The sequence below is a fragment of the Lissotriton helveticus genome, chromosome 7, assembly GCF_964261635.1.
Source record: "Lissotriton helveticus chromosome 7, aLisHel1.1, whole genome shotgun sequence".
Taxonomy (NCBI): Eukaryota; Metazoa; Chordata; class Amphibia; order Caudata; family Salamandridae; genus Lissotriton; species Lissotriton helveticus.
In genome coordinates, this window is record NC_136068.1 from 1,101,873,406 (window position 1) to 1,101,898,553 (window position 25,148).

Below are 25,148 nucleotides of genomic sequence, written 5' to 3' on the forward strand. Positions count from 1 at the left end.
GTTACAGAAGGATGTGGCCTTAACCTCAGCCTGAGAGACTTTTGATCTCCTGGTTGCAAGGTCTTCGGCTGAGATACAGGTGCTAGTCCAAACAAACTTCCCGCTCCATTTCGGAGAAATGCTACATCTTATCTTTAACATGTCTGATACGAGTGGGACCTATTTAAGAGCCTAATTTCTGGACTATTAAGCACCTTTCAGACAATAATCAGAGTTATTCCATCATTTGTACACTCCATGTTGGGGAGTGTTTTGGAGGGCTTCAGCTGCTCCTACTGCTTGTGGTAGGAATTCTTGTTTTAATTTTCTGCTACGCAATAGACGGACCAGTTTCCAAAGAGATAAAAAAAGCACTCCTGGTGTGACGATGCCGTGAACGCATAGTACTCTATCTGGGTGCACCTCGGGTTCAGGAGCTAAGTGAGTATTTGTTCCTTTACTTCAGATCAGTCTGGGTCGCCTGCATCTTGCTTTGTGCTCTTCTGCCTAATCTGCAGATGCGAATGCGTGTTAGATATATGTTTGACCCGTCCATCAGTTGCACCACTGGACGTTGATGTATGACTAGACCCTTAGAGGTCCACGTGTTATAGTGTCCTCAGCATGTTCCAATGTTGATAACGGCATTCTTAGAGCCTCCACAGGGTGCTTCAGCTCCTGTCTGAAGGGACACAGTCTCTATGACTAGCACACAGGCTTCAAGTGTTTCTTCAGCGGATGCTGCGCTAACTGAAGATGATCACCTTTGTTCCATTGACCTGATACAAGAGGTGCTACAGGGACCATCCTGGGAACGCAAGCAACAGCGATGTCACGTCTTACACAGGACACAAACATTTGGCTCTCTATGTGATGGGAACAATTTGGCCTTTTCTAAAACAACTCAAATTGAAATTCGAAAACATTGTTGTTTTTTTTCTTTCCTGTTCTCACTGGGCACCATAGCTTTCAATGTACTCAGTTGGTCTAACAGTATATTGACTATTTAGAAGACTTGTAGAGCTTTTCTAACATTTGCATCAATTTTCACATGTTCCATGTTTTTAGATGCTTTTAAAACTAGTTTTTTATTTCGATGTTTTTATGCTTTTTGCAAATGGCATATATTAGCATCTATTAATTTTATCGTCCTTCGGATGAGGAGTAGGTGTTAGGAGCCCAAATGTGCCCCAATATAAACCTAGGTTGCTGCACGACCTTTTACCTACATTTGTCTTACCTTGCTCTACATAATAGCTCTGACGCTGAACTTTTACCTAGTTACGTGCCAAATAAATGTCAAGTGGTTTTCTTCGAAGACTAGCCTCATTTATTATGCATGAGGATTCTTAGTATCATATCCTAATCCCCTGCCTGCAGTATTACCATCTTATGTGTAATAACTCTGTACAAAAGTCATGCTATCGCCATTCTTGGGCGACAGGCCCACAGTACCATTAATCATCTAGGTAGAACCCCTGAGGGTACCATTCAAGTATAAAAGAAGAGCATCTTGACTGGGCAGCCAGAGGAGAACCTGCCATGCCGACACAAGACGCTGAGATTCCTGCCCGCAGAAACTCCAGCACGCAGTGGTCTAACATCCCTTGTGGGGTGTCCAAATCGAAACCAAGACGGGGTCCTTAGTTCCCTCCCATCAGGGAATGGGGTTGGCTCTCTCCTAGAGGATTCTTGGCTTTAAACCATACATACATGCTTGGTACAGTTAGGTACAGTTAGATAGGTTTAGCATCTTAGGAGTATGCATGATTACTGCCATGTATCTATATGCCTGCATATATTCACTGTTTTAGCACCATGGTAGAATTCTACCTTTTATTTACTCTGTCGGTGCTTGCAATCATATATATCTGTTACTGTCTAATGGTTGTTGCAGCACACGTATTTTATACTAGAATGACGGTGGTTCAATAAATACTTATTGAAAACGTCCTCGTCGTTTATTCTGTGTATTTGTCTGAGTCCAAGTGAGCACAAGTGACTGAGCAAAAAGTAGAACACTGTTTCCACGATCCCTGAAGGATCAAAGGTTGTCATGTTCAATAGTTGCTAGAAACTATACGCCCCTTGAGGGGGTTTATGAGAGGGTTTATGGTGGCACTGTGAGCTAGCAGGTCTATTCTTTAGGGGTGTCTGGAATCAGCCTGGACACCAATCCTGTAGTTTATGTTGTCTAAACACGCAGATCCTATATAGATTTACAGGAACTACACGACACTGTAGTTTGTTCAAGCTTGAAACTTCCAAAGAATTGTCTCGTAGTGGTACCCTCTCTGATTTCCACATACTCTGATTGCCTAATAAGAAGCAGTAAAAATAGCTGACTGTTACAGGCATGCAGTTACTCAGATGCTGCATCGAAGTGGTAACACACTTACAAGTGGGCAAGTTACCTTTGATGTTGAGGCTCATGAGGCATTTAGGACAGACGTGTTCTGTTCATGCATTAAATTCCGAGCAGCTGACAATCTCTCAAGATTGTTCCACACGTACACTGCAACTAACGTTCTACTGAACTACACTGCTTATGAAGATCTAGAAATGCCACTAACATACCAAGAACATCAAAATTGGTTTAATGGTACCCAATCACACACAATAGAAGAAGTTCAACTTGGTCCCCTCCCCTTAACAATGAGGGAGCAAAAGGGCCGGTTTTAGCTGACATTGTTGTAATTTAATAGCAGCGCAAGTACGAACACTATACAACAGTTCGGTCAGAATATTTAGAAGCCTGAAACTGTTTCTTATGCGATCAATGACCTTAAATCCTGTGAGGGCAGCTCAAGCTGCACAACCACAATTGGCTACACTGGGAATCGGCCCCAAAACAATAAATGTAGTAATTGGAAAAGTTCCCATCAGGCGGCAGGAAATTCCGCTCTGGGTTGCACAAAAAACAAGCCAGCATGAAGCAATGCTTCCCCATACGGGACCGCAGGAGAAACACAGGATCCTTACCATATACTTGCCGATGGTGATGGCTCCACCTGTAGTGGAATGCACCACTTGGGCCACAGTCTTCGCTGCAGAATAGATCACTGCTCATGGTACACCCTTGTAAGTTGTTTTACCAAAAGCTTTAAAACAGATCCAAAATGAGTACGGGGGTGCACCTACCCTGGACTTGGAGATGAAACGTACAGCCAATTTTGACACAGTGTCTACCATATTGTTAAATAACATTTCAGGGGAAGCAACAGCACTGGGTACATGCCAGCGCCTAAGAGATTTCCCTCCAGGACAACAGGAGTGCAAATTACCAAACATTATCGAAGAAACATATGGAACAGTGGATAGAGATTATTTAGGAGGCAGATCTAGTAAACCACAAGTTAAGAGTCATTCTGATTAAAATAACTCAAGGCAAGCACTCAACTCTGCAACTAAGAAGATGTGGGATAATAAGAATAATTAAGACTAAGCCCCTAGGTGGGTCTCTTCAACAGGAAGCCACTGAAAAGCGCTACAATCTGGACAACCGTGAAACTATTAAAACGCCTCACAGGTATCAGGATACTGATACACGTTCACATTGTTCCCTTCAGGAATTATCTGAAAAATGCTCCAAGAGAGGTGGACGGTCAGAGCGCAGATCAGAGAAGTTCGTGAAACTGAAGAAGGCCTCACTACGCTCATCTGACTACATCGTAAAGAAGGAAGACAAACCCAAACAGTCTAAGCCTCAATTCAAAAAGAAGAAGGTGGCAGGCATCAAGGTGAAGCATTCCACGGATATTTAAGACACTGATTCTGAGTAAAGAATGGGCTCTTACCATGTTGGATAGCACGGCAGAAGTCACAATAGTTTGCTAGAACCTGATGGATTGTCTGGAGGGAGTAACGTTGAATTAATATATCCAGGTGGAAACACCGGATACTAGGGTAAGTGTCCCTCATCGTCTGTATGAAATTCATCTCCAATTGGAGGGGGAAATACCTAGAAACATGAATATTCTCTTTTGGAAGAACCTGTTATTCGGCTATGACATTCTTTGGCCAAAAAAGATTGGCCACCTGAATTTGTGATGGATTGCCCAAATGAAGAAACAGTAATTTTGCCTGCTTTTTCCAAGCTTGTCCCGGAATCAGTTAAACCATCATCTGTCGAGGAGGAGGCATTAGCACAAGCACCTGCATTATACAGAAACCATTTGGGGTGGGATGACAGTTCCCCTTATCATGAAATACCAATGAGGTCGAACCAACAACTTCAAAGACAATGCCCAATTACAAATGAGGCTAAAAAAGAAGTTATAGAGATTCTCGCACAAATTGAATACCAAGCTGTAATAGAAAATTGTACCTCTCCTATGAATACTCCTTTGTTTCCCATTCATATTGTCTAGTATTAGATTACAGACATTTCAACACAGCTACACGCACATTTGCAGAACAAAACAGCATAGCACTAATATATAGTGCCTAAAACCTACAAAACTACACTGGATAACTCAAATAGATTTTTCTGCCAAAATAGAGCACCTGGAAGCAATTACCTGACAGCATTTTCCACGCTGGGTTCTGAGAAGCAGTTCTGTAGTTTGCCCCAGGGGTATAAGAACAGCCCCAGGTTGTTTTCAGCCAGGGTTACACAACTTCTACAAGAATGTGATGTCCAGGCATTATCCTATGCTGATGACATTTATTTGATAGACGATGACCTATCTACACCCTTTACAAGAGCAGATGACATAATTCTGGGATTTGCTCATGTGGGCTACAAATTTAATTTGAAAGAAAAAAAACTGTCCGCAGGGATATAAAGCAGTCTTTAACAGCACGGGTATTAGGATCAGTTCACAGTTTAGTCTATTACCTGTATGGGGTCCAAAGAACACTTAACAATCTGCCTAGAAAATCCCTGGGTGGTCCGACTCTCTATGAAATCCTGTACAGGTTAAGATGTGGGTGCAAGACCTCAACAGTCTCAGAACAGTGGTGGCAGAAACACCTTTTGAGATAAATGAACATTTGGATGTTTTACAGGAACTGAATAGCTTCCGGGACGCACAAAGCAAGATCCAAGTAAAACTCACCGCCACCAGAGTAGTGAAGAAAGCGCCAGTGATACCTGGTTGGATCCCTAAGACAGGTAACCTAGTCCAGAAGAAGATAATGGACAAAAAAGAATATGGGCCTGCCCTGGCAATTGAAGGTACCAGAACTGTGCTTTTATCCCTGATCGCTGTCTACAAAAATAAGAGATATGCGTCATGATATCTTATTGAACCACATCATGTGGCGGTCCTACACAGTACACTGTGCAGGTTCTTGGGTAGTTATCTTTCTCCTCTCATTACCATTCAGTAAATCCCATTGGAAACTCTGACCTCTGATGAAGATTCGACTCCCTGGCTGGGGATAGTTAGCCCTGAAGTATCTTCTGCCTGCTAAATCAACTAAGGCCATATAAACAATGTGTACGGAAACACAAACGTCTTGTCTACAACCTAAAACAGATGGTGTCTACATCAATGTACCAAAGTTCGAACAACCTCCAAGTTAAACGGAAGTTCCAGACCTGCCAAGAATAGATCGACAGCCTCAGGCTATTTCATCAACTACGATGATTTCTCTTCGGATGCATCGGATTCACCTCCACCTCCTCTTCCACCTCTCCAAGGCAGGCTGCAGCCTCAAGATGTACTTTGTTACTAAATGGATATACCTTTGGATTACAATTTTGTTACTTATTCTGTTCCTTTGGATTGGTTTTGTGACAGTCTTCTTCCTGATTATGACAGGACACTATATCTCAGAACGCTCTATCGAATATGTGGACTTGCTTTTGATTCCACATTCTTCATCACACAAAGTGAAAGTGGCCTTTCACTGGTGAGCATCACTGCTGTTCCAATCCCCGATGGAATTATTTGGGATAGGGTACTGTATGATATATTTGGGCCTACTGAATTTTTACAAATTCCATATTTGTTCAAATTATCATTTAATTACTTTATCACCCCTAATTAAATTTCTGATGATTGGGACATTAATACAGTACATGAGATGCTAGATGATCTAGAGTATTCAACTGTTTATGATTCAGATAAACACTACATTGGTAGTGCTAATTATTATGAAATATATTGGTTTTCAACCATATGGTCAAAATGTTTAGCATAAAGGAAGTACTTCACGTGCTGGCTTTAATTCTAAACAGTGGGAACACTGCCCTGTACCACCACTGAGTAGCTCCAACATGTTCGCACAGAGGTTTGCATATTTTTCAGGTCATGATTCAACAGACCCGGTGCTTAGTATTATAAGCTAACACCAACACCGGCTAAGAAAAATATGCTGGCAGGCACCAAGCTGATATATTCTGCATCTTTTATTTCCCGTTCGTCCACACAAGGGTTTTACTTTTGAGGAACACGTTAGATGTGAAAACGATTTGAGGATTGACAGGTTCAGGAGAAGAAGGCTTTGTTTAGAGCATGCCTTATACTACACCAAATGATTTTCCTGAAAAGGACTCTGCAACAAACATCATGTCTTGGACTAGATAAGATAAAGGGCTTAAACACACAAAGAATCCCCACATTTGCACTTTTTTGCAGACTGGCAACAGTTCACGAATTATACGGAGGAAAGACTGGACATGTGCAGTTCATCTAGAACCAATCATGGGGGATGGTTAGTGTGGCACTTAGACACTAACAGATGCCAAGCACCTTTCATGGGTAACACAAAAGTGTTTTAAGATCAACTGACCAGACCCACGTTATGTGCAGATACAACAATTGTGGGTGGTAACTAAATACAGCATTGGGAAGTAGTGCATTATTTGGCTAACACCCTCAAAATTGTCTCAGATGAAACAACACTTGTCCTTTCTCTCTGATGACATGGGATTACAGGACTGTCTTTTAGGTCCTCGAAAACCACGTCAAAAAGAAGTTCTTGTAAGCAATATACAATGAAATTGAGAAGGTTTCACATCAGGAAGTAGCTGAGAAACTGCGAATTTAGAAAGAGCTTTGGCGATAGTTGATAATGATATGACCACTCTATCTAGTAGAATATACTCTCTGAGTAACATTGTCTCATAGGTGATAGACATCATACAGGAGGATAAGTCTACATTGCAACATGTGCAATCACAGCTTAGAGTTATTATGTTACTGAGCTAGACACTCCAAACACTTAATGCCATGAGCCTGTTTTTAACTCACAATCATACAAATAAGCAAAAATAATGGCAAGGAAGGATGTGACATAAATCTTGTGACACATGGAGAAGCTAGAGAAACTAGCATTCGCTGTTGCTAAAACACCTTCCGCAGATTGGATAATCTAAAGCTTTATTTCTCTGCCAATATTGGCATTCCACTTTCATTACTGTTTACAACACCATCAATTGGGTGGATAGGAAGCAAGAGGGGAAGGGTATGTACAGAAGTCATGAATTTTACCTTTTAGATACTGCTGTAGGAATAGCGAAACATTCATTTTTCTTAGCGGCTCCCATTGTGAGAGTACTTTAGGACATTCCTTAGTATGTAGACAATTGTTGCTGTACAGCACATGTAATGCATCCATTGCTAACTTGTCCTGTTATCTGAAAGGCTCTCCAGCTGCTGAGTTTAATCTGAATTTCAGGTTACTCTCTAATGGAGGCTATTTGATGTTGATTGATCATAGTTGCAGTGAAATGAAGCCGGGAATCGCCTATGTGGTATACGTTTCTGGGGTCATAACCTGTTACATAATTATTGTTTCCACCTGCCTGTACAGTTAAGTGGCCTTCGATTAATCTTTCAAATGTGCATTTTGATACCGTAAGTAGACTGAAAGACGATTTGTTCCAGAAAAATGCAGGCTTAACATCTGCAAGGGATACGTTAGATCTTCAAGTTGCAAGGTCATCTTCTGAGATACAGTACGTACTTCGCACTAACTTCCCATGCCATTTTGGGGAGCTGGTTCACTTCATTTTTAACATGTCTAATACAGCGGATGTAGTGCACTTTTTTAAGATCCTTGGCTTTGGTTTGGTTAGTACCTTTCAGACAGTCTTCGGAGTTATTCCATCATTTATGCACCTCGTGCTTAGAAGCATTTTTGGAATTCTCCTGCTGGTGCTGCTCCTGATTGTTGGGACTGTGCTTTTATTTTTCCTGCTAGAAACGGATGTCCCATCACAAGGCCATCCTTGGCACTTCCACATAAGCTCTTGTGCCGTGAAGGCAAGATGAACATTTGGCACACCCAGACTCCAGGAGCTAAATGAACAGGTTCTTGTCCTTCCGAGCTGTGTGGCTATACTGCATGCAGCCCGTATTCCAATGTCTTCTGTGCACTTTTGAGTGTGCTTTGGATATATGCTTGGGGACACAATCAGTTCAGTCACAGGACATTGCCCAGCTGACTGGTCCATTAACGGCCCATCTGTACTGTTGTCCATGGTGCTTAACTAGTGCTCTTGAATTAAACTTATAAAAACTCCTGGGATGTTTATGCTACTGGTGGACCTCACCGCCACCCTGGCCTTCAACACCGCCGATGCCAGCACCGGCGACACCCTAAAATGCATCCTCCTCAACGTATGCTCCATACACAAACACACCATGTAAATCTGGCACCTACCTGACAGTCTCTCGCCCGACATCGCCTTCTTCACAGAGGCCTGGACCAACGCATCCTCCACCCCGACATCAGCACCGCCATCACAGACGGATACAAGATCCAGAGGAAAGACCTCCCCAACCACCCAGGATGGGGCCTCACCATCGCCCACAAGAGCACCGTCTGCCTCACCAACTCCAGCAAAACCTTTCCCTGCGCCAAAAACCTGCACTTCCAGATCCAGACCCCCCCAAAGCCACACTCTGAGAAATCCTTGTCTACAGACACCCCGGCCCCCGAACACCCTTCGCCACCACCATCATCGACTTCATCGCACCCCACGCCATTGCCTCAACAAACTACATACTCATTGGAGACCTGAACTTCCACCTCGACAACCTCAGTGACCCCCAACTTCAATATCCTTTATGACAACCTCGCCAGCATCAGACTTAAACAACTCATCAACACACCGACCCACAGAGCAGGACACACCCTCGACCCCACCTTCGCAGCATGAAACAGCGTCCAATTCAGCCACACAATGCAGCCGCTATGGACCGACCACCACTGCGTACACTTGCCATTAACAAATCCAAGGCACCCAAACCAGCCCCAGGCCCACCACAAAGGAACTGGAGCAATGTTACCGACGAGCAACTTAACTCCACCCTCACCCGAGACAAACACACTTGGGCACTCAATGCAAACAACGCAGTCAGAGAACTCCACACCTGGATTTCCAACTAAGCAGAGGAGCTCGCCCGCTACGCAACCCTGACAGACAACGCCCCAGGAAAGCCGCCTGGTTCACCACTGTTCTCCAAGAAGCCAGACGCACCTGCAGACGCCTGGAGAAGAACTGGAGAAACACCAAGACAACCGGAAACCACACCGCCTACAAGGACGCCATGACAGACTACCACAACCAGATCAGAGCCACAAAGAGGAACTTCATCCACAACAAAATCCTGGCCAACTCTAAGGAACTTTCAGTGTCATTCAAGAATTCACCAACCCACGGAGCAAAGCCACAGACATCACCCCATCCCAAGACCTTTGGACACGCTTGGAACCTATTTCCACCTCAAGATCAAAAACCTCTACAGCAACTTCATCGACCAACCACCAGGCGCCGCAGATGGCCCCCGCCCACCAGAAACACCAGCCAGCCCACCATCTCCAACTGGACACCATCACAGCCAAATACACCGCCTCGACCATGAAAAGCATCCACTCTGGGGCCCCCACCAAACCCTGCCCCCCTCAAATCTACCACAGAACCGATGCCACCATCGCACCCGAACTACAATGCACCATCAACACCACCTTCAAAACAGGCACCTTCCCAGATGACTGGAAGCATGCAGAAGCCAGACCCCTGCTCAAGTAGCTCACAGCTGTCCCCACCGACCTCAAGAACTATCGGCCCATCTCGCTCCTCCCCTTCGCAGCCAAAGTTGCAGAGAAAAGAGTCAACAGGAAACTGACACGATTCATCGAAGAGAACACCATCTTCGACTCATCCCAATCCGGATTCCAAAGCAACCACAGCACAGAGACTGCCCTACTCACCACCACATATGACATCCACACCCTCCTGGACCAAGGCCACTCCACAGCCCTCATCCTACTCGACCGATCAGCGGCCTTCAACACCGTCTCCCACCGCACACTAGCCGCCAGACTACACGCAGGCATACAAGGAACAGCCCTGGACTGGATCCGATCTTTCCTCACCGGAAGAAGCCAAAGGATCAGACTCCCACCCTTCCTCTCTGACCCCACAAAAATCACCTGCAAAGTCCCACAGAGTTCATCACTGAGTCCCACCCTCTTCAACATCTACATGGCCCCCCTCGCAGTCTTCGTCCGACAACATGGTCTCAACATCGTTCCTACGCCGATGACACCCAGCTCATCCTCTCCCTCACCAAAGACCCCACCACTGCCAAACTCAACTTCCAGAAAGGAATGCAAGATGTCGCAGTCTGGATGACGAACAGCTGCCTGAAGCTCAACGACGAGAAGACAGAAGTCCTCGTCCTCTGTACCACCCCTTCTACATGGGACAGCACCTGGTGGCTGACCCCCCTCGGAAGCCCACCTACCCCCTCAGACCACGCCAAGAACCTGGGCATCGTACTCAACTCTTCACTCACCATGAACCAACAGGTCAACTCCGTCACCTCTAGCTGCTTCAACACCCACTGCATCCTCCGCAAGACCTTCAAGTGGATCCCCACCGAGTCAAGGAATACAGTTACCCATGCACTCATCACCAGCAGACTGGACTATGGAAACGCACTTGATGCCGGGATCAACAAGTCCCAACACCGCAAACCCCAGACAATACAGAACACCGCCGCCAGACTCGTCCTCGGCATCCCCCGACACGAACACATCAGCCAACACCCACGAAGTCTCCACTGGCTCCCCGTGGAGAAAATAGTCACTTTCAAAATCCTCACTAACGCCTACAAATGCCTACACAACAATGGACTCAAATACCTCAACAACAGAATCAACTTCCACGTACCCAAAAGAAACCTCCGATCTTCCAACACTGGCAAAAAACCCGCGCATCCACAGAGCCAGAGCAGGCGGAAGATCTTTCTCTCACACTGCAGTCAAGACCTGGAACTAGCTGCCGGCAGACATCAGACGCGCCCCCGCCCTGAGCACCTTAAGGAAGACCGTCAAGACCTGGCTCTTCGGCTAAACAGATCTGTGGACCCCCCCAGCGCCTAGAGACCCTCACAGGTGAGTAGCACGCTTACAATTACCTGATTGATTGATCGATTGTGGACTGGATCTTGGCTCAGTTTCTATGGATTCTGCAGTGGCACCTCCACTTTCAGCGGCTGCTAAGGGAGCTGGATGGAAACAAATACAGGCTTCGAAACATGTACTCGCTCATTCATCAGCCCGCACGCCCTCTCCTCCACGGACTACAACCTCCTAGGGGACCTCAACTTCCACCTGGAGAACAACAACGACAGAAACACCACCACCCTGCTGGACAACCTCGCCAACCTCGGACTCAAGCAACTGGTGAACACCCCCACTCACTACGCCGGCCACACGCTTGACCCCATCTTCTCCGCAAGCAAGCACATCTCCTTCAACCACTCCACTGGACTTCACTGGACCGATCACAGCTGCGTCCACTTCAGCTTCAGGAGAAACACGACCCTCCACCACCCACAACAGGCGCCTCGCCGGTGCTGGAGCAAGATCACCGCCGAGCAGCTCACCACCTCCCTCAGCCAGAAACCGCCTGCCACCGCAACGGACCCCAACGAAGCAGCCAGCAACCTCACACAGTGGCTGACCGCCTGCGCTGACGACCTCGCACCACTAAAGACCCCTCCCAGCAGAGCCGGCAGCAAGAAAACCCCCTGGTTCACCGACGAACTCAAGGACTCCAAGAAGAACTGCCGCACCCTCGAGAAAGCATGGCGCCACGACCAGACCATAGACAGCATGACCGCCCTCAAGCACGCCACCCGCAAGCACCACCAGCTGATCCGCACCACCAAGAAGACAGCATTCAAAGAACGACTGGACAACAACGCCCACGACAGCAAGGAACTCTTCAGCATCGTCAAAGAGCTCTCCAACCCCAGCGCCGGAAACAACGACATCACTCCTTCGCAAGACCTCTACGACTCACTCGCCTCGTTCTTCCACAGCAAGATCATCGACATACACAACAGCTTCGGCGCACCAACCACGCACCCAACCATCGAACCAACGCCCCCCCCCCCCCCCCCACCACCCTCTGCAACTGGACCCCGGTCAGCCTCGAAGACACCACCCGCACGATGAACACCATCCACTCCGGATCACCAACCGACCCCTGCCCACACCACGTCTTCAACAAAGCCGACTCCATCATCGCACCCCATCTACGGGACATCATCAACACCTCCTTCCACACCGCCACCTTCCTGGAGAGCTGGAAGCACGCCGAGCTCAGCGCCCTCCTGAAGAAACCAACAGCGGACCCCACCGACCTCAATGACTTCCGCCCCATCTTGCTCCTCCCTTTTCCTGCCAAAGTCATCGAGAAGACCGTCAACAGACAGCTCGCCGCCTTCCTCGAGACGAACGGATCCCTCGACCCCTCGCAGTCCGGCTTCCGAGCCAACCACAGCACCGAGACTGCCCTGATCGCAGCCACCGATGACATCAGATCCCTGCTCGACAACGGGGAAACAGCAGCCATCATCCTCCTGGACCTCTCCGCAGCTTTCGATACTGTCTGCCACAGCACCCTAGTACAGCGCCTCAGCAACATAGGAATCCAAGAGAAAGCACTGGAATGGATTATCTCGTTCCTCGCCGGAAGAACCCAGAGAGTCCGCCTCCCCCCGTTCAGATCCGAGGGCACCGGAGTCATTTGCGGCGTACCACAAGGATCATCACTCAGCCCAACACTCTTCAACATCTACATGAGCCCTCTCGCAGCCATCGCACGCCAACACAACCTCAACATCATCTCCTACGCCGATGACACCCAGCTGATCCTCTCCCTCACCAACGACCCCGCCACCGCCAGAACAAGCCTACACAACGGGATGAAAGACGTCGCCGAGTGGATGAAGAACAGCCGCCTGACACTGAACTCATACAAGACGGAAGTCCTCATCCTGGGATCATCACCCTCCACCTGGAACGACTCCTGGTGGCCCCCTGCCCTGGGCTCCACTCCCAAGCCAACGGACCACGCACACAACCTGGGCTTCATCCTGGACTCCTCCCTCTCGATGACCAGACAAGTCAACGCCGTCTCCTCATCGTGCTTCAACACCCTGCGCATGCTCCGCAAGATCTTCCGATGGATCCCCACCGAAACCAGGAAGACCGTCACCCAGGCACTCGTCACCAGCCGACTGGACTATGGGAACACCCTCTATGCCGGAACCACAGCCAAACTGCTGAAAAGACTCCAACGCATCCAGAACGCCTCCGCACGACTCATCCTGGACATCCCCCGGCACAGCCACATCTCCGGCCACCTGAGAGACCTGCACTGGCTTTCCATCAGCAAGAGGATCACGTTCAGGCTCCTCACCCACGCACACAAGGCTCTCCACGACCTGGGCCCCAAGTACCTCAACGACCGCCTGACCTTCTACACGCCCACCCGCCAGCTACGATCAACCAGCCTCGCCCTCGCCGCCGTTCCACGGATCCGCAGAGCCACCGCCGGAGGAAGATCCTTCTCCTACCTGGCAGCCAAGACCTGGAACTCCCTCCCCATCCACCTTCGGCTGACCCAGGACCACCTTTCCTTCAGGAAGCAACTCAAGACCTGGCTGTTCATGCAGTAACGTATCCCTCCCCCCCCAGCGCCTTGAGACCCCTCCGGGTGAGTAGCGCGCTATACAAATGTCATGATTGATTGATTGATTGATTCTCTATGACGAGTCAGATTTTATTAGGTCGAGCTCTTTTTAGCACATACTCAACCATTCTGGCAATTTAACGTAAGTTGGAAAGAACAGGTGTTCTATTCATTCAGAAACTGAATGAGCAATAAACATGCTTTTAAATCTTGTTTTTATCTTGACACATTTGCTATCTGTTTAAGGACAGAGGTCAAATGTCAGGTTGTCTTTTTATTAATTGTTTCTTATCTTATCCAGAAACCAGCGTTTACTTTTCTGTCTCTGATTACAGTTAGCGTTTTTTGTCAAATGAGCTTTCTGACAATCGTTGTGAAACAAAAGGCTGTAAGACGGCAGTTTTTTTTCTAACACATCTTTTTAACAACTTGTAAATGAATAGTACAAGTATTTCCAAATCTATCAGGAATTACTAAAGCAAATTGTTTTTGTAATTCAGAAGTGTAATTAAAACAAAGATTTATATAAGAGCAAAACAAATTAGAACACTTTACTTAGTGATATGCAAATGACAACTATTTGCAGAAACTCGATCAGCAAATAGTATACACTATATAGTTTTATCAGCAAAACCACATCAGTGGGAAATGTTGTGGCCATTTCAATGGAAAATGTGCTTATTGCAAAAAAGTGTACTACCAGTTCTTGCTTCAGGTTTGTATTTATTAACCCCTTGTCTGCGGGGCTAATTCCCCCGCTGTGCTGAGGGGCGGGGGGCGCGCACAGTGGCCGTGTGCTCATGACGAGCTGAGCTCGTAGCGGCCACACCCATTTCTGTAGAACGTTCAGCACAGCAGGGGGATTAGCCCCACGTGCGAGCGTTGCGGCCGTTATGACGAGCACGGCCACCGTGGCTCATGAAGAGCTGAGCTCGTCATGAGCATGGGAGGCGTTTAAAATGGCAGTTTGTAAACATGATTTGAGAAACATTCCTGCCCCCGCCCTGATGACACTACAGTTAATGAACTAGGAGGCAAGTCACCGGCCATGTGTATCCCATATGTGGCTAGATTGGTATTATATATGTGGCAAAAGTTTAGTCTACTAAATCAATAAAAAGTGTTTTTTGTACAGCAGAGATGCTGAACTTGCATAATTTGAAGGATCTCTCATATGTGTTAAGGAAGAAAATTGCAGCTCAGTGAATTAAAATATTTGCCCAGGATCACATAATTTGAAATCAGTTTATGGGTCAAGAGCATTATAATTAGGTCAAGTAGATTATTTAAGTCACTAGACCTGATTTAAATAATCTACTTGACCTGAAGGTCTAGTAACACTTTTATCAATATGATTTTTCAAGGCCTGATATATGCTCAATGGATCTGATTCGATGGGTGCTTGTGGGAACATCATCTGCGGTAGATGGGAACATAAATGTTTCATCTACCTTTATGAAAAAGTAAACACTCTGGGCGTTTCGAGTCGTGGGACAATTTTTTATTTCGTTATGTTTTATATTGAAATTGCTCTTAAATTAATTTGCTTTCAGATGCTTTTCATGAATTGATTTTAAAATTGTGTATGTGACTTTTTAATATGCTTACTACATTAAAGAAGCTGTGATCGTTTTAACTTTTGGGGTTTTTTACATTTTACAGCCCATATGTTTTGACATTTTTTGCGTTTGGTAGTGATAGCTTTTTTCACCTTCAGTGCAAGGAGTGGGTGTCATGTGGCCAGACTTGAAACAACGTCATTTTTATGCTCACGTTTGCTCTGTCTTCAACACAGTGACTTTTGACATACATTTGTGTATATGTTAGTGCAGAATATGATTCTCTGAAACTGCATTTTCTTAAATTGAGACTACGTGGGCACACTATCATGACACATGAAACATTCAGTAGGATGTATAGAGTTCACTGCACAAATGTCATGGCTTAATATTGCCCAGAAGGTGACAACGCTATCTTACTAACCTAAACAATTACGGCCTCACAAAGACCTTGACGTGCCAACATAGGCACTGTTTATTATAAATATGAATTCACTTCCTCGTTAAAATCAGAGGAGAACTCTGCTGTCACTTCGAGGTGGCAGTACGTAGCTGATTCCTTTCCTCTCCACAAGGAATGTCCCGTTCTACATCCAGATGGATAGCCTGATGACACTTGCCCGTAGGTAATGGGGATTTAAGTCACCCAGAAGGAATTCTTGGCAGGTCTCCCCCCCCCCTAAGGACAAACTAGGTTAGGAAGCGTTAGGTAGGAGCATACTACATTACACTATATATATGCCCCCATATATTCATGGTTTTAACATGATGATGGAGCTATTCATTCTCTCCACAGTTCTTGTATTGCCAATTCTGGAGATATCCTTGTTCAGTTACTAATTGCAGCTCAGACATTTTACTCAAGAATCTCACTGCTTCAATAAATATTGAAATTACAGGTTGTGTATTTCTTGTGTATTTCCTTTGGGTATGTATGAGAGTCCAAATGAAAAGGTTCTTTATCTGTTACCATGATTTCTTTGGGGGATCATGGTTGTCATATTCTGAGGTTTCAAACACACTTGTTACCCTGTACGGTTAGGGGTTCAGATGATGCTCAGACGTAAGTCCCTTGCTCACTTTGCCACTGGAGTCAAGCAAGCCCGGCTAAAGATGGCTGTATTGCCAGAAACCGGTCCTGGGAAGCTTGATTCCGGTCCAGGGAAGACTTGGCTTGGCAGTTCGAGCTGGACTGTTTCCATGAGGCCCAGGGTCAGACTGATTTGCATATGGCCTTGTCTGAACTGGGGTGGCGGAGTGAGCTAAAGAACGGTGATGGATTAAACCCAGATCAGTTGACTGGGGGTGAGTGTTTGTATTGTCAACGCTCCGTCCATCACCACCTTTGGTTTTTCTTTGTTCGCCCTAAGTTGGCAGGGTATGCTCAGACGTGAGTCCCTTGCTCACTTTGCCACTGGAGTCAAGCAAACCCGGCTGAAGACGACTGTAATGCCAGAAACCGGTCCTTGGAAGCTTGATTCCGGTCCAGGGAAGACTTGGCTTGGCAGTTCGGGCTGGACTGTTCCAATGAGGCATAGGGTCAGACTGATTTGCATATGGCCATGTCTGAACTGGGGTGGCGGAGTGAGCTAAAGAACGGTGATGGATTAAACCCAGATCAGTTGACTGGGGGTGAGTGTTTGTATTGTCAACGCTCCGCCCATCACCACCTTTAGTTTTTCTTTGTTTGCCCTAAGTTGGCAGGGTATGCTCAGACGTGAGTCCCTTGCTCACTTTGCCACTGGAGTCAAGCAAGACCGCCTGAAGACGGCTGTAATGCCTGAAAACGGTCCTGGGTAGCTTGATTCCGGTCCAGGGAAGACTTGGCTTGGCAGTTCGGGCTGGACTGTTCCCATGAGGCACAGGGTCAGACTGATTTGCATATGCCCTTGTCTGAACTGGGGTGGCGGAGTAAGCTAAAGAACGGTGATGGATTAAACCCAGATCAGTTAACTGGGGGTGAGTATTTGTATTGTCACCGCTCCGTCCATCACCACCTTTGGTTTTTCTTTGTTCGCCCTAAGTTGGCAGGGTATGCTCAGACGTGAGTCCCTTGCTCACTTTGCCACTGGAGTCAAGCAAGCCCGGCTGAAGACGGCTGTAATGCCAGAAACCGGTCCTGGGAAGCTTGATTCCGGTCCAGGGAAGACTTGGCTTGGCAGTTCGGGCTGGACTGTTCCAATGATGCACAGGGTCAGACTGATTTGCACATGGCCATGTCTGAACTGGGGTGGCGGAGTGAGCTAAAGAACGGTGATGGATTAAACCCAGATCAGTTGACTGGGGGTGAGTGTTTGTATTGTCAACGCTCCGTCCATCACCACCTTTAGTTTTTCTTTGTTCGCCCTAAGTTGGCAGGGTATGCTCAGACGTGAGTCCCTTGCTCACTTTGCCACTGGAGTCAAGCAAGCCCGGCTGAAGACGGCTGTAATGCCAGAAACCGGACCTGAGAAGCTTGATTCCGGTCCAGGGAAGACTTGGCTTGGCAGTTCGGGCTGGACTGTTCCCATGAGGCACAGGGTCAGACTAATTTGCATATGGCCTTGTCTGAACTGGGGTGGCCGAGTGAGCTAAAGAACGGTGATGGATTAAACCCAGATCAGTTGACTGGGGGTGAGTGTTTGTATTGTCAACGCTCCGTCCATCACCACCTTTGGTTTTTCTTTGTTCGCCCTAAGTTGGCAGGGTACGCTGAGACGTGAGTCCCTTGCTCACTTTGCCACTGGAGTCAAGCAACCCCGGCTGAAGACGGCTGTAATGCCAGAAAACGGTCCTGGGAAGCTTGATTCCGGTCCAGGGAAGACTTGGCTTGGCAGTTCGGGCTGGACTGTTCCCATGAGGCACAGGGTCAGACTGATTTGCATATGGCCTTGTCTGAACTGGGGTGGCGGAGTGAGCTAAAGAACGGTGATGGATTAAACCCAGATCAGTTGACTGGGGGTGAGTGTTTGTATTGTCAATGCTCCGTCCATCACCACCTTTGGTTTTTCTTTGTTCACCCTAAGTTGGCTGGATACGCTCAGACGTGAGTCCCTTGCTCACTTTGCCACTGGAGTCAAGCAAGCCCGGCTGAAAACGGCTGTAATGCCGGAAAACGGTCCTGGGAAGCTTGATTCCGGTCCAGGGAAGACTTGGCTTGGCAGTTCGGGCTGGACTGTTCCCATGAGGCACAGGGTCAGACTGATTTGCATATGGCCTTGTCTGAACTGGGGTCGCGGAGTGAGCTAAAGAACGGTGATGGATTAAACCCAGATCAGTTGACTGGGGGTGAGTGTTTGTATTGTCAACGCTCCGTCCATCACCACCTTTGGTTTTCCTTTGAGCGGTGTGGAGGGGCATTCCGTGGAGGGGCAAAGAGTGGATCAGAATATTGTAGGGTGCAGTGGTATAGACTGTTAGTGAGTGGGGTGGCATAGAATGGTGTGGAGTGGAGCTACGCAGCGGAGTGGAGTAGTGGGTCATTCAGTGGAGTGGCATAAAGTAGAGTAAAGTGGCGTAGAGGGAGTTGCATAGAGTGGAGTAGAGTTTCATAGTGTGAAGGGGTGTAGAGTGGAGGGGTGTAGAGTGGAGTCAAGTACCACAGAGTGGAGTGGCATACAGTGGAGCAGTGTCGTAAAGTGGAGAGGCACAAGGTTGAGCTGAGTTTTGTAAAGCAGAGCAGAGTGTTGTTGTATGGAGTAGAGTTTTATAGAGTGGAGTAGGGTGACGTGGAGTGTCAGAGTGGAGTGTCATAGGGTAGAGGGTTGTAGAGTGTAGGGTCGTAGAGTGTCAATGAGTCAAGTGGAGTGGAGTTGAGTGGTGTGGCGTATAATAGTGTGGAGTGTTGTAGAGTTGTGCAGAGTAGAGTAGAGTAGGGTGGCGTAGAGTGATGTAGAGTGGAGGGGCATAGAGTGGAGAGGTATAGAGGGGTGTAGAGTGGAGGGGCTTAGAGCGGAGAGTATTAGAGTGGAGAGCCGTAGAGTGGAGGACCATAGAGTGGAGGGCCATAGAGTGGAGGGCCATAGAGTAGAGGGGTGTAGAGTCTTGTGAGCAGAGTGAAGTACATTGACAAAGAGTGGAGTGGTGTAGAGTTGAGTGGAGTATCTTAGATTGGAGAGTCGTAGAGTAGAGTGGTGTAGAGTGGAGTATCATAGAGTGAAGTGGGATAGAGTCGAGAGTCATGGAGTGGAGTGGCATAGAGTGGAGTGGTGCAGTGCAGAGTTGAGTAATGTGTAATAGAGTGTTGTAGAGTGGAGAGTGGTGGAGTGTTGTTGAGTAGCGTATAGTATTGTGGCGTAGAGTGTGGTAGTGTATCGTAGAGTCGAGGGGCGCAAAATGGTATGGTGTAGATGGGAAGATCATGTAGAATGGAGGGGCGGTGGAGAGTGGAAGAGTGTTGAGTGGAAGGGCATGGAGTTGAGTTGAGTTGAGTGTCATAGCAGTGTCATAGTGTGATTAAAGCATTGTAGAGTTGAGCAGAGTCGCGCAGGGTATAGAAGAGTACAGTGGAGTACAGTGGCATAGAGTAGAGTGGCGTAGAATAAAGTGGCATAGAGTGGAAGGGTGTACATAGAGAGTTGTGTAGTCATAGAGTAAAGTGCCGTAAAGTAGAGGGTCGCAAAGTGGAGGGTCGCAGAGTGGAGGGTCATAAAGAGAAGGGCACAGAGAAGAGTGAAGTGTCATAGAGTGGAGGGGGTGTAGTATTTTTAGAATGGATGGCCGTAGAGTGGAGGAATGTAAAGCGGAGTGTCATAAACAGAGGGGCATAGAGTAGTATAAAGTTATGTGGCGTGGAGTAAATTATTGTGGAGTGGAGTAAAACGTTGTAGAGTGAAGCAGAGTGGAGTTGAGTAATGTGTGGTAGAGTAGAGGGTCATAGAGTGGAAGGGAATAGAGCAGAGAGGCATAGAGTGGAAAGGCGTAGAGTGTAGGGCGTAAAGTGGAGTAAATTGTTGTAGAATGTCATAAAGTGTTGCAGAGTGGAGTTTAGTGGCATAGAGTGTGGTAGAATGGTGTGGAGTTTCATCAAGTCGAGGGTCGTAGAGCGGAGGGGTGTAGAGTGAAGTTTCACAGAGTGGACTGTCACAGAGTGGACTTTCATAGAGTAGAGACATAGAGCGGAAAGACATGAGTGTAGTAGATTGACCTAGAGTTCACAGAGTGGTATAGAGTGGGGTGGAGTGTCAGAGTGCAGTGGAGTAGAGTAGAGTGACCTAGAGTTAAGTGTCATTGCGTGGTGTAGAGTGCAGTAGAGTGTCATAGAATGGACTGACGTAGACTGGAGGGCCGTCGAGTGGAGCTTCCTGAGCGGCGTAGCGTAGAGTTGAGTATATTGGCATAGAGTGGAGTAAAGTGTCGTAGAGTGGATTATGGTGGAGTGGCATAGAGTGGATTGCAGTGGAGTAGAGTGTAGTGGCATAGTGTAAAATGTCGGAGAATGGAGTATGGTGGAGTGGCAAAGCGTAGAGTGGAGTAGAGTGGCCTAGAGTGGAGTGGCACAGAGAAGAGTAGAGTGGAGTAAAGTGAAGTGGCATGGCATGCCGTAGAGTAGTATTTCATAGAGTAGTGTGTCATAGAATGGAGTGGCATAGAATGTAGTGGGGTAAAGTGGAGTAAAGTGGAATAGAGCGACACTGAGTGCAGTATTTATTTATTTTAATAGTTTTTTATAGCGCAAACATGATCCTTGCAGGTATCAGAGTGCTTTACAAATGTACAGAGAGCAGTGCAAATTTAACAATAATATCATAATCAAGAAAAAAATCAAAAAGAACAGGAGAGGGTTGTACCCAGAAAAGGGAGGGTACACTTTACAATTTTCAGAGAGCAAACAAAATATCATAGTCCAGAAAACCGAAGGATCAGGCAGTGTTGACAAAAGGGAGGGTAATGTCAGGACTGGTTAGTGGAAAACATTAGGGTAACCATTGAGAAGTAGTCGTGCCTGTGAGTGAGGAAAACGGCATAGGGAAGAAATTTGTTCAGAAGGAGAGCTTTGACTTCTTTCTTGAAGGATACAGTTGAGGGATTCAATCTAGAGTGGAGTAGAGTAGCGAGCAGTAGAGTGACATATGGTGGCGTATAGTGGAATAGGGTTGGAGTGTTTTGGAGTGGTATAGAGTGGCGTAGAGTGGCATAGAGTAGCAAAGAGTGGAGTGGCATAGAGTGGGGTATGCCTGGCGTGGAAGTGCAGTGCCTTTACAGATCACACATTTTCATTGGAAATGACCATACATTTACACAGACATACAGTTTTACTAGTATAACTATGGCGCACACAAATGATAATGTGTGGAAATGGCATCACCTAGTGTATTGCTTTGTTTTGATCACTATAGAACTACCAAAAAAGTGTTTCATTTGTCCTTTTCTAATTCATAAATATTTGCACAATTACTTTACAGATATTTCAAATTTGCTGTGTGCTAGAAAAAAGTCTTACCTTCAACCGTCCCCCACCAGATTGTCAAATAAAAACCCTCACTTTGAAGTCAGAGAAAGAAAAGTAAGCACCAAGCTCCCTCTGAAGAAAGAGCCTGACATTTGGCCTCTGTCTTTGAATGCACTGCAAATGTGACAAGATAGGAAAAAAATGTAAAGGCCTGTTTATAGAAAGCGAGCACTCGTGGAGTTATAGAAAGCGAGACCTCATGGAGGAATACAGTAAATAGGCTATGCTAACCATGAGGGACAAAAGCATGCTAGAACGCCTAAAATAAATAAAGCCAGCAAATAGAAAGCAAACAAATGTGAGTTAACAAACACAATGCCAAGGGTAAGCAATGGGTGGAATGCATTCTCAAGGAAGCTTTAGAATGTACCAAACCAGACAGCGTAGGCATCAACCCAAAGAGATGTTATGTTATGTTATGTTAAAATGCGTTTATATAGCGCACGGCTACTCTAAAAGAGTGTCCCGGCGCTTTCCACAATCAGCTACAGTGTAGAACATAACATGAAGAACAGATCCCAGAAGCAGGAAAAAGAAAAACCACCTAAACAGAAAGATTAAAAAGCCAAGTCTTCAAATTCCTTCTGAATTGAAGCAAATTGGGAGTGCTGCGAAGTACCAATGGAAGCGAGTTCCACAGCTGGGAGGCCTTGAGGCTGAAAGAACGCCCCCCCGTACGGGCCTTCCTCACCCGTGGGACCACAACAGTAAAAAGGGATTCAGAGCGCAGAGAGCGGGCAGGGCGATAAAAAGCCAATCTCTTCTGCAGATATCCCGCGCCTGAGCCAAACAGGGCTTTGTGCACCAGCGTCAGGGATTTAAACATAATCCGCTTCCGGATCGGCAGCCAATGCAGCGTCTGCAGCAGCCCAGAAGCCCGTGTTCGTCTATGCAGACCAAAAATCGCACGGGCTGCGGAGTTCTGTGCCACCTGCAAGCGCTGAACCAGATAGTCCGGTAGGCCTAGAAAGAGGGCATTGGCATAATCTAGCCTAGATCCAATTAGTGCCTGCACCGTAATCAGTCTGTGCTCCGCAGATAGTAAAGGAAGAAACTTGCGGAGCATTTTCAGAATACCGAAACAGGTGCCGGACAGGCCGAGAACATGCGCTCTCAAAGAGAGCTTGTTGTCAAGCCTAACACCGAGGTTCTTGGCAACCAGGGAGGATTGTGCCGGAGGACACATAGCGGCCGGCCACCACTGCCGCCATTCGGGATCGATAGCACAGCCGAAAAATAAAACCTCCGACTTGCTGGAGTTGGCCTTCAGGCTATTACGCTGGAACCAGCCGAAGACCATGTCCAGACAGTCCCGAATTCTCTCCCCATCAAATGGCTGATCTTTGCCACATGTGAAGAGGAGTTGCGTGTCGTCGGCGTAGGACACGATCTGGGCTCCGTAAGCCTCCACCGCAGCCGCCAGAGGGGACATAAAGATGTTGAACAATGTCGGGCTCAACACAGATCCCTGTGGGACCCCGACTCCCAGTGGCGGCATCTCGGCGGAGCTCTGGGACTCCCAGACCGTCTGGCGGCGGCCTTCCAGAAAAGATGTAAACCATCTGAACACCGTCCCCCTTAGGCCGATGTCATAAAGCCTGGCGAGAAGCGCCTCATGGGGGACGGTGTCGAAGGCCGCCGACAGGTCCAACATGACTAACATGGCCTTGCCACCCACATCCAAGGTCTCCCTGATGATCTCCGAGACCTCCACCAACGCTGTTTCCGTACTGAAATTCGGACGGAAACCGGATTGGGATGGATGGAGCAAATTGTTGGATTCAAGAAAGCTCGACAAGACGCCATGGACATGTTTCTCCGTGATCTTAGCCAGAGCCGGGAGAAGTGAAATTGGCCTGTAATTGGCCAAAACCTCGGCATCAAGACCAGGCTTTTTCAGGAGGGGGATCACCATCGCCCTTTTCCAGGTGCGTGGGACAGTCCCCTCCCTCAAGGAAGCGTTGAGGATCGGGTTGACCAAAGGATCCACCACTGCCGCCATCCCCGCCAGAAATTTGGCGGGGCAGGGGTCCAGTGGTGAGACAGATTTAAGGCTGGTCAACAGAGTCCGGGACATGTCACTGGAGACAGGTGGAAAGTCAGCCAGTACTGCCGTGGACACGGGCGATGTTCCAAATCCTGTCCCAGGGCCACAACCATCCTCCATCAAGCTCTCCGAGAAGGAGGCCTGAATTGCCTTAATCTTGTTGGTGAAGAAAGTGGCCAGATCACACGCCCACGCAACAGGTGATACAGGCGGGGGTGAATAAGAGGTAGGGGACGTGAACTCCTTCACTATCGTGAAGTTTTCCCAGAATAACATGAGCAAAAGCAGCTGGACATTTGACACATGAAAAAAAGAAAACAATGTGTCGGTATCCGTCTTCCAGAGCCCTCTGCAGCCTAGATGGATCATGGGTGTGATTTAGGTCAAGCACCCACAACATCACTGTAATGTACACTGACTTGAATAGTCCTCCATTGATGCTCATCTAAAAATATGCAATCTCCCCCATAACTAGGAATTATCTGGGGCTCTGCTGGATTTTGACTCTGGTGAGCAGTCCAGGAACTTCAAGGACACTGTATAATCTTGGACACACAATGCTATATCTCTTTACCTGGCTGCAAAATAAGGGTAACTTAATACCTAAGACTTAACTATGCAGCGAAGGTTCTCAGTGTGAACTGAAAGGTTTCCCACAATTGGGAGGATGATTAGACCACATGACTGAATACCTGCAAAGCGAACTGGAACGTTCATCCTTCGGAGTGTTAATAAAGCATTGGAAAGTAGAATGGTGTACTTGTGAATAACGCTGAGTGCAATAGAATAGAGTGGAGTAAAATGGCATGGAGTGGCATAGAGGGAGTTGAGTAAGGCGTAGTAGAGTGAAGTACAGTTGTAGAACAGCATAGAGGGGAGTCAATTGCTATAGATTAGGATGGCTTAGGTTGGAGTAGCGTGTCAGTGTAGCAGAGTTTAATGGAGTAGACCATCAAAGAGTGGAGTATCGTGGAGTGGAGTGTCGTAGAGTGGAGTATAGTAGAGTGGAGTAGAGTGGCCTAGAGTGAAGTGACCTAAATTACAGTGGTGCAAAGCAGATTGGCATGTAGAGTGCATTGGCAGTGATGTAGAGAGCAGTGGTATAGAGTAGAGTGGTGCACAGTAAATTGCAGTGGCATAGAGTAGAGCGGTGAACAGTAAATCGCAGAGGCATGGAGTCCAATG

At 47.2% G+C, this 25,148-nt stretch overlaps 2 protein-coding genes across 21 annotated transcripts in view; one reads left to right on the top strand and one right to left on the bottom strand.

Annotated features, from left to right (window-relative positions):
- The window catches only part of LOC144767284 (TSC22 domain family protein 1-like), a 40,376-nt gene extending 36,633 nt beyond the window's left edge, over positions 1 to 3,743 (top strand). The window contains 1 exon segment of the mRNA XM_078650791.1: positions 3,450 to 3,743. Within this exon segment, the coding sequence (XP_078506917.1) occupies positions 3,450 to 3,743 (294 nt within the window).
- Positions 1 to 25,148, bottom strand: part of DNAI2 (dynein axonemal intermediate chain 2) — a 375,814-nt gene that overhangs the window by 169,036 nt on the left and 181,630 nt on the right. The gene's annotated exons all lie outside the window — the stretch shown is intronic.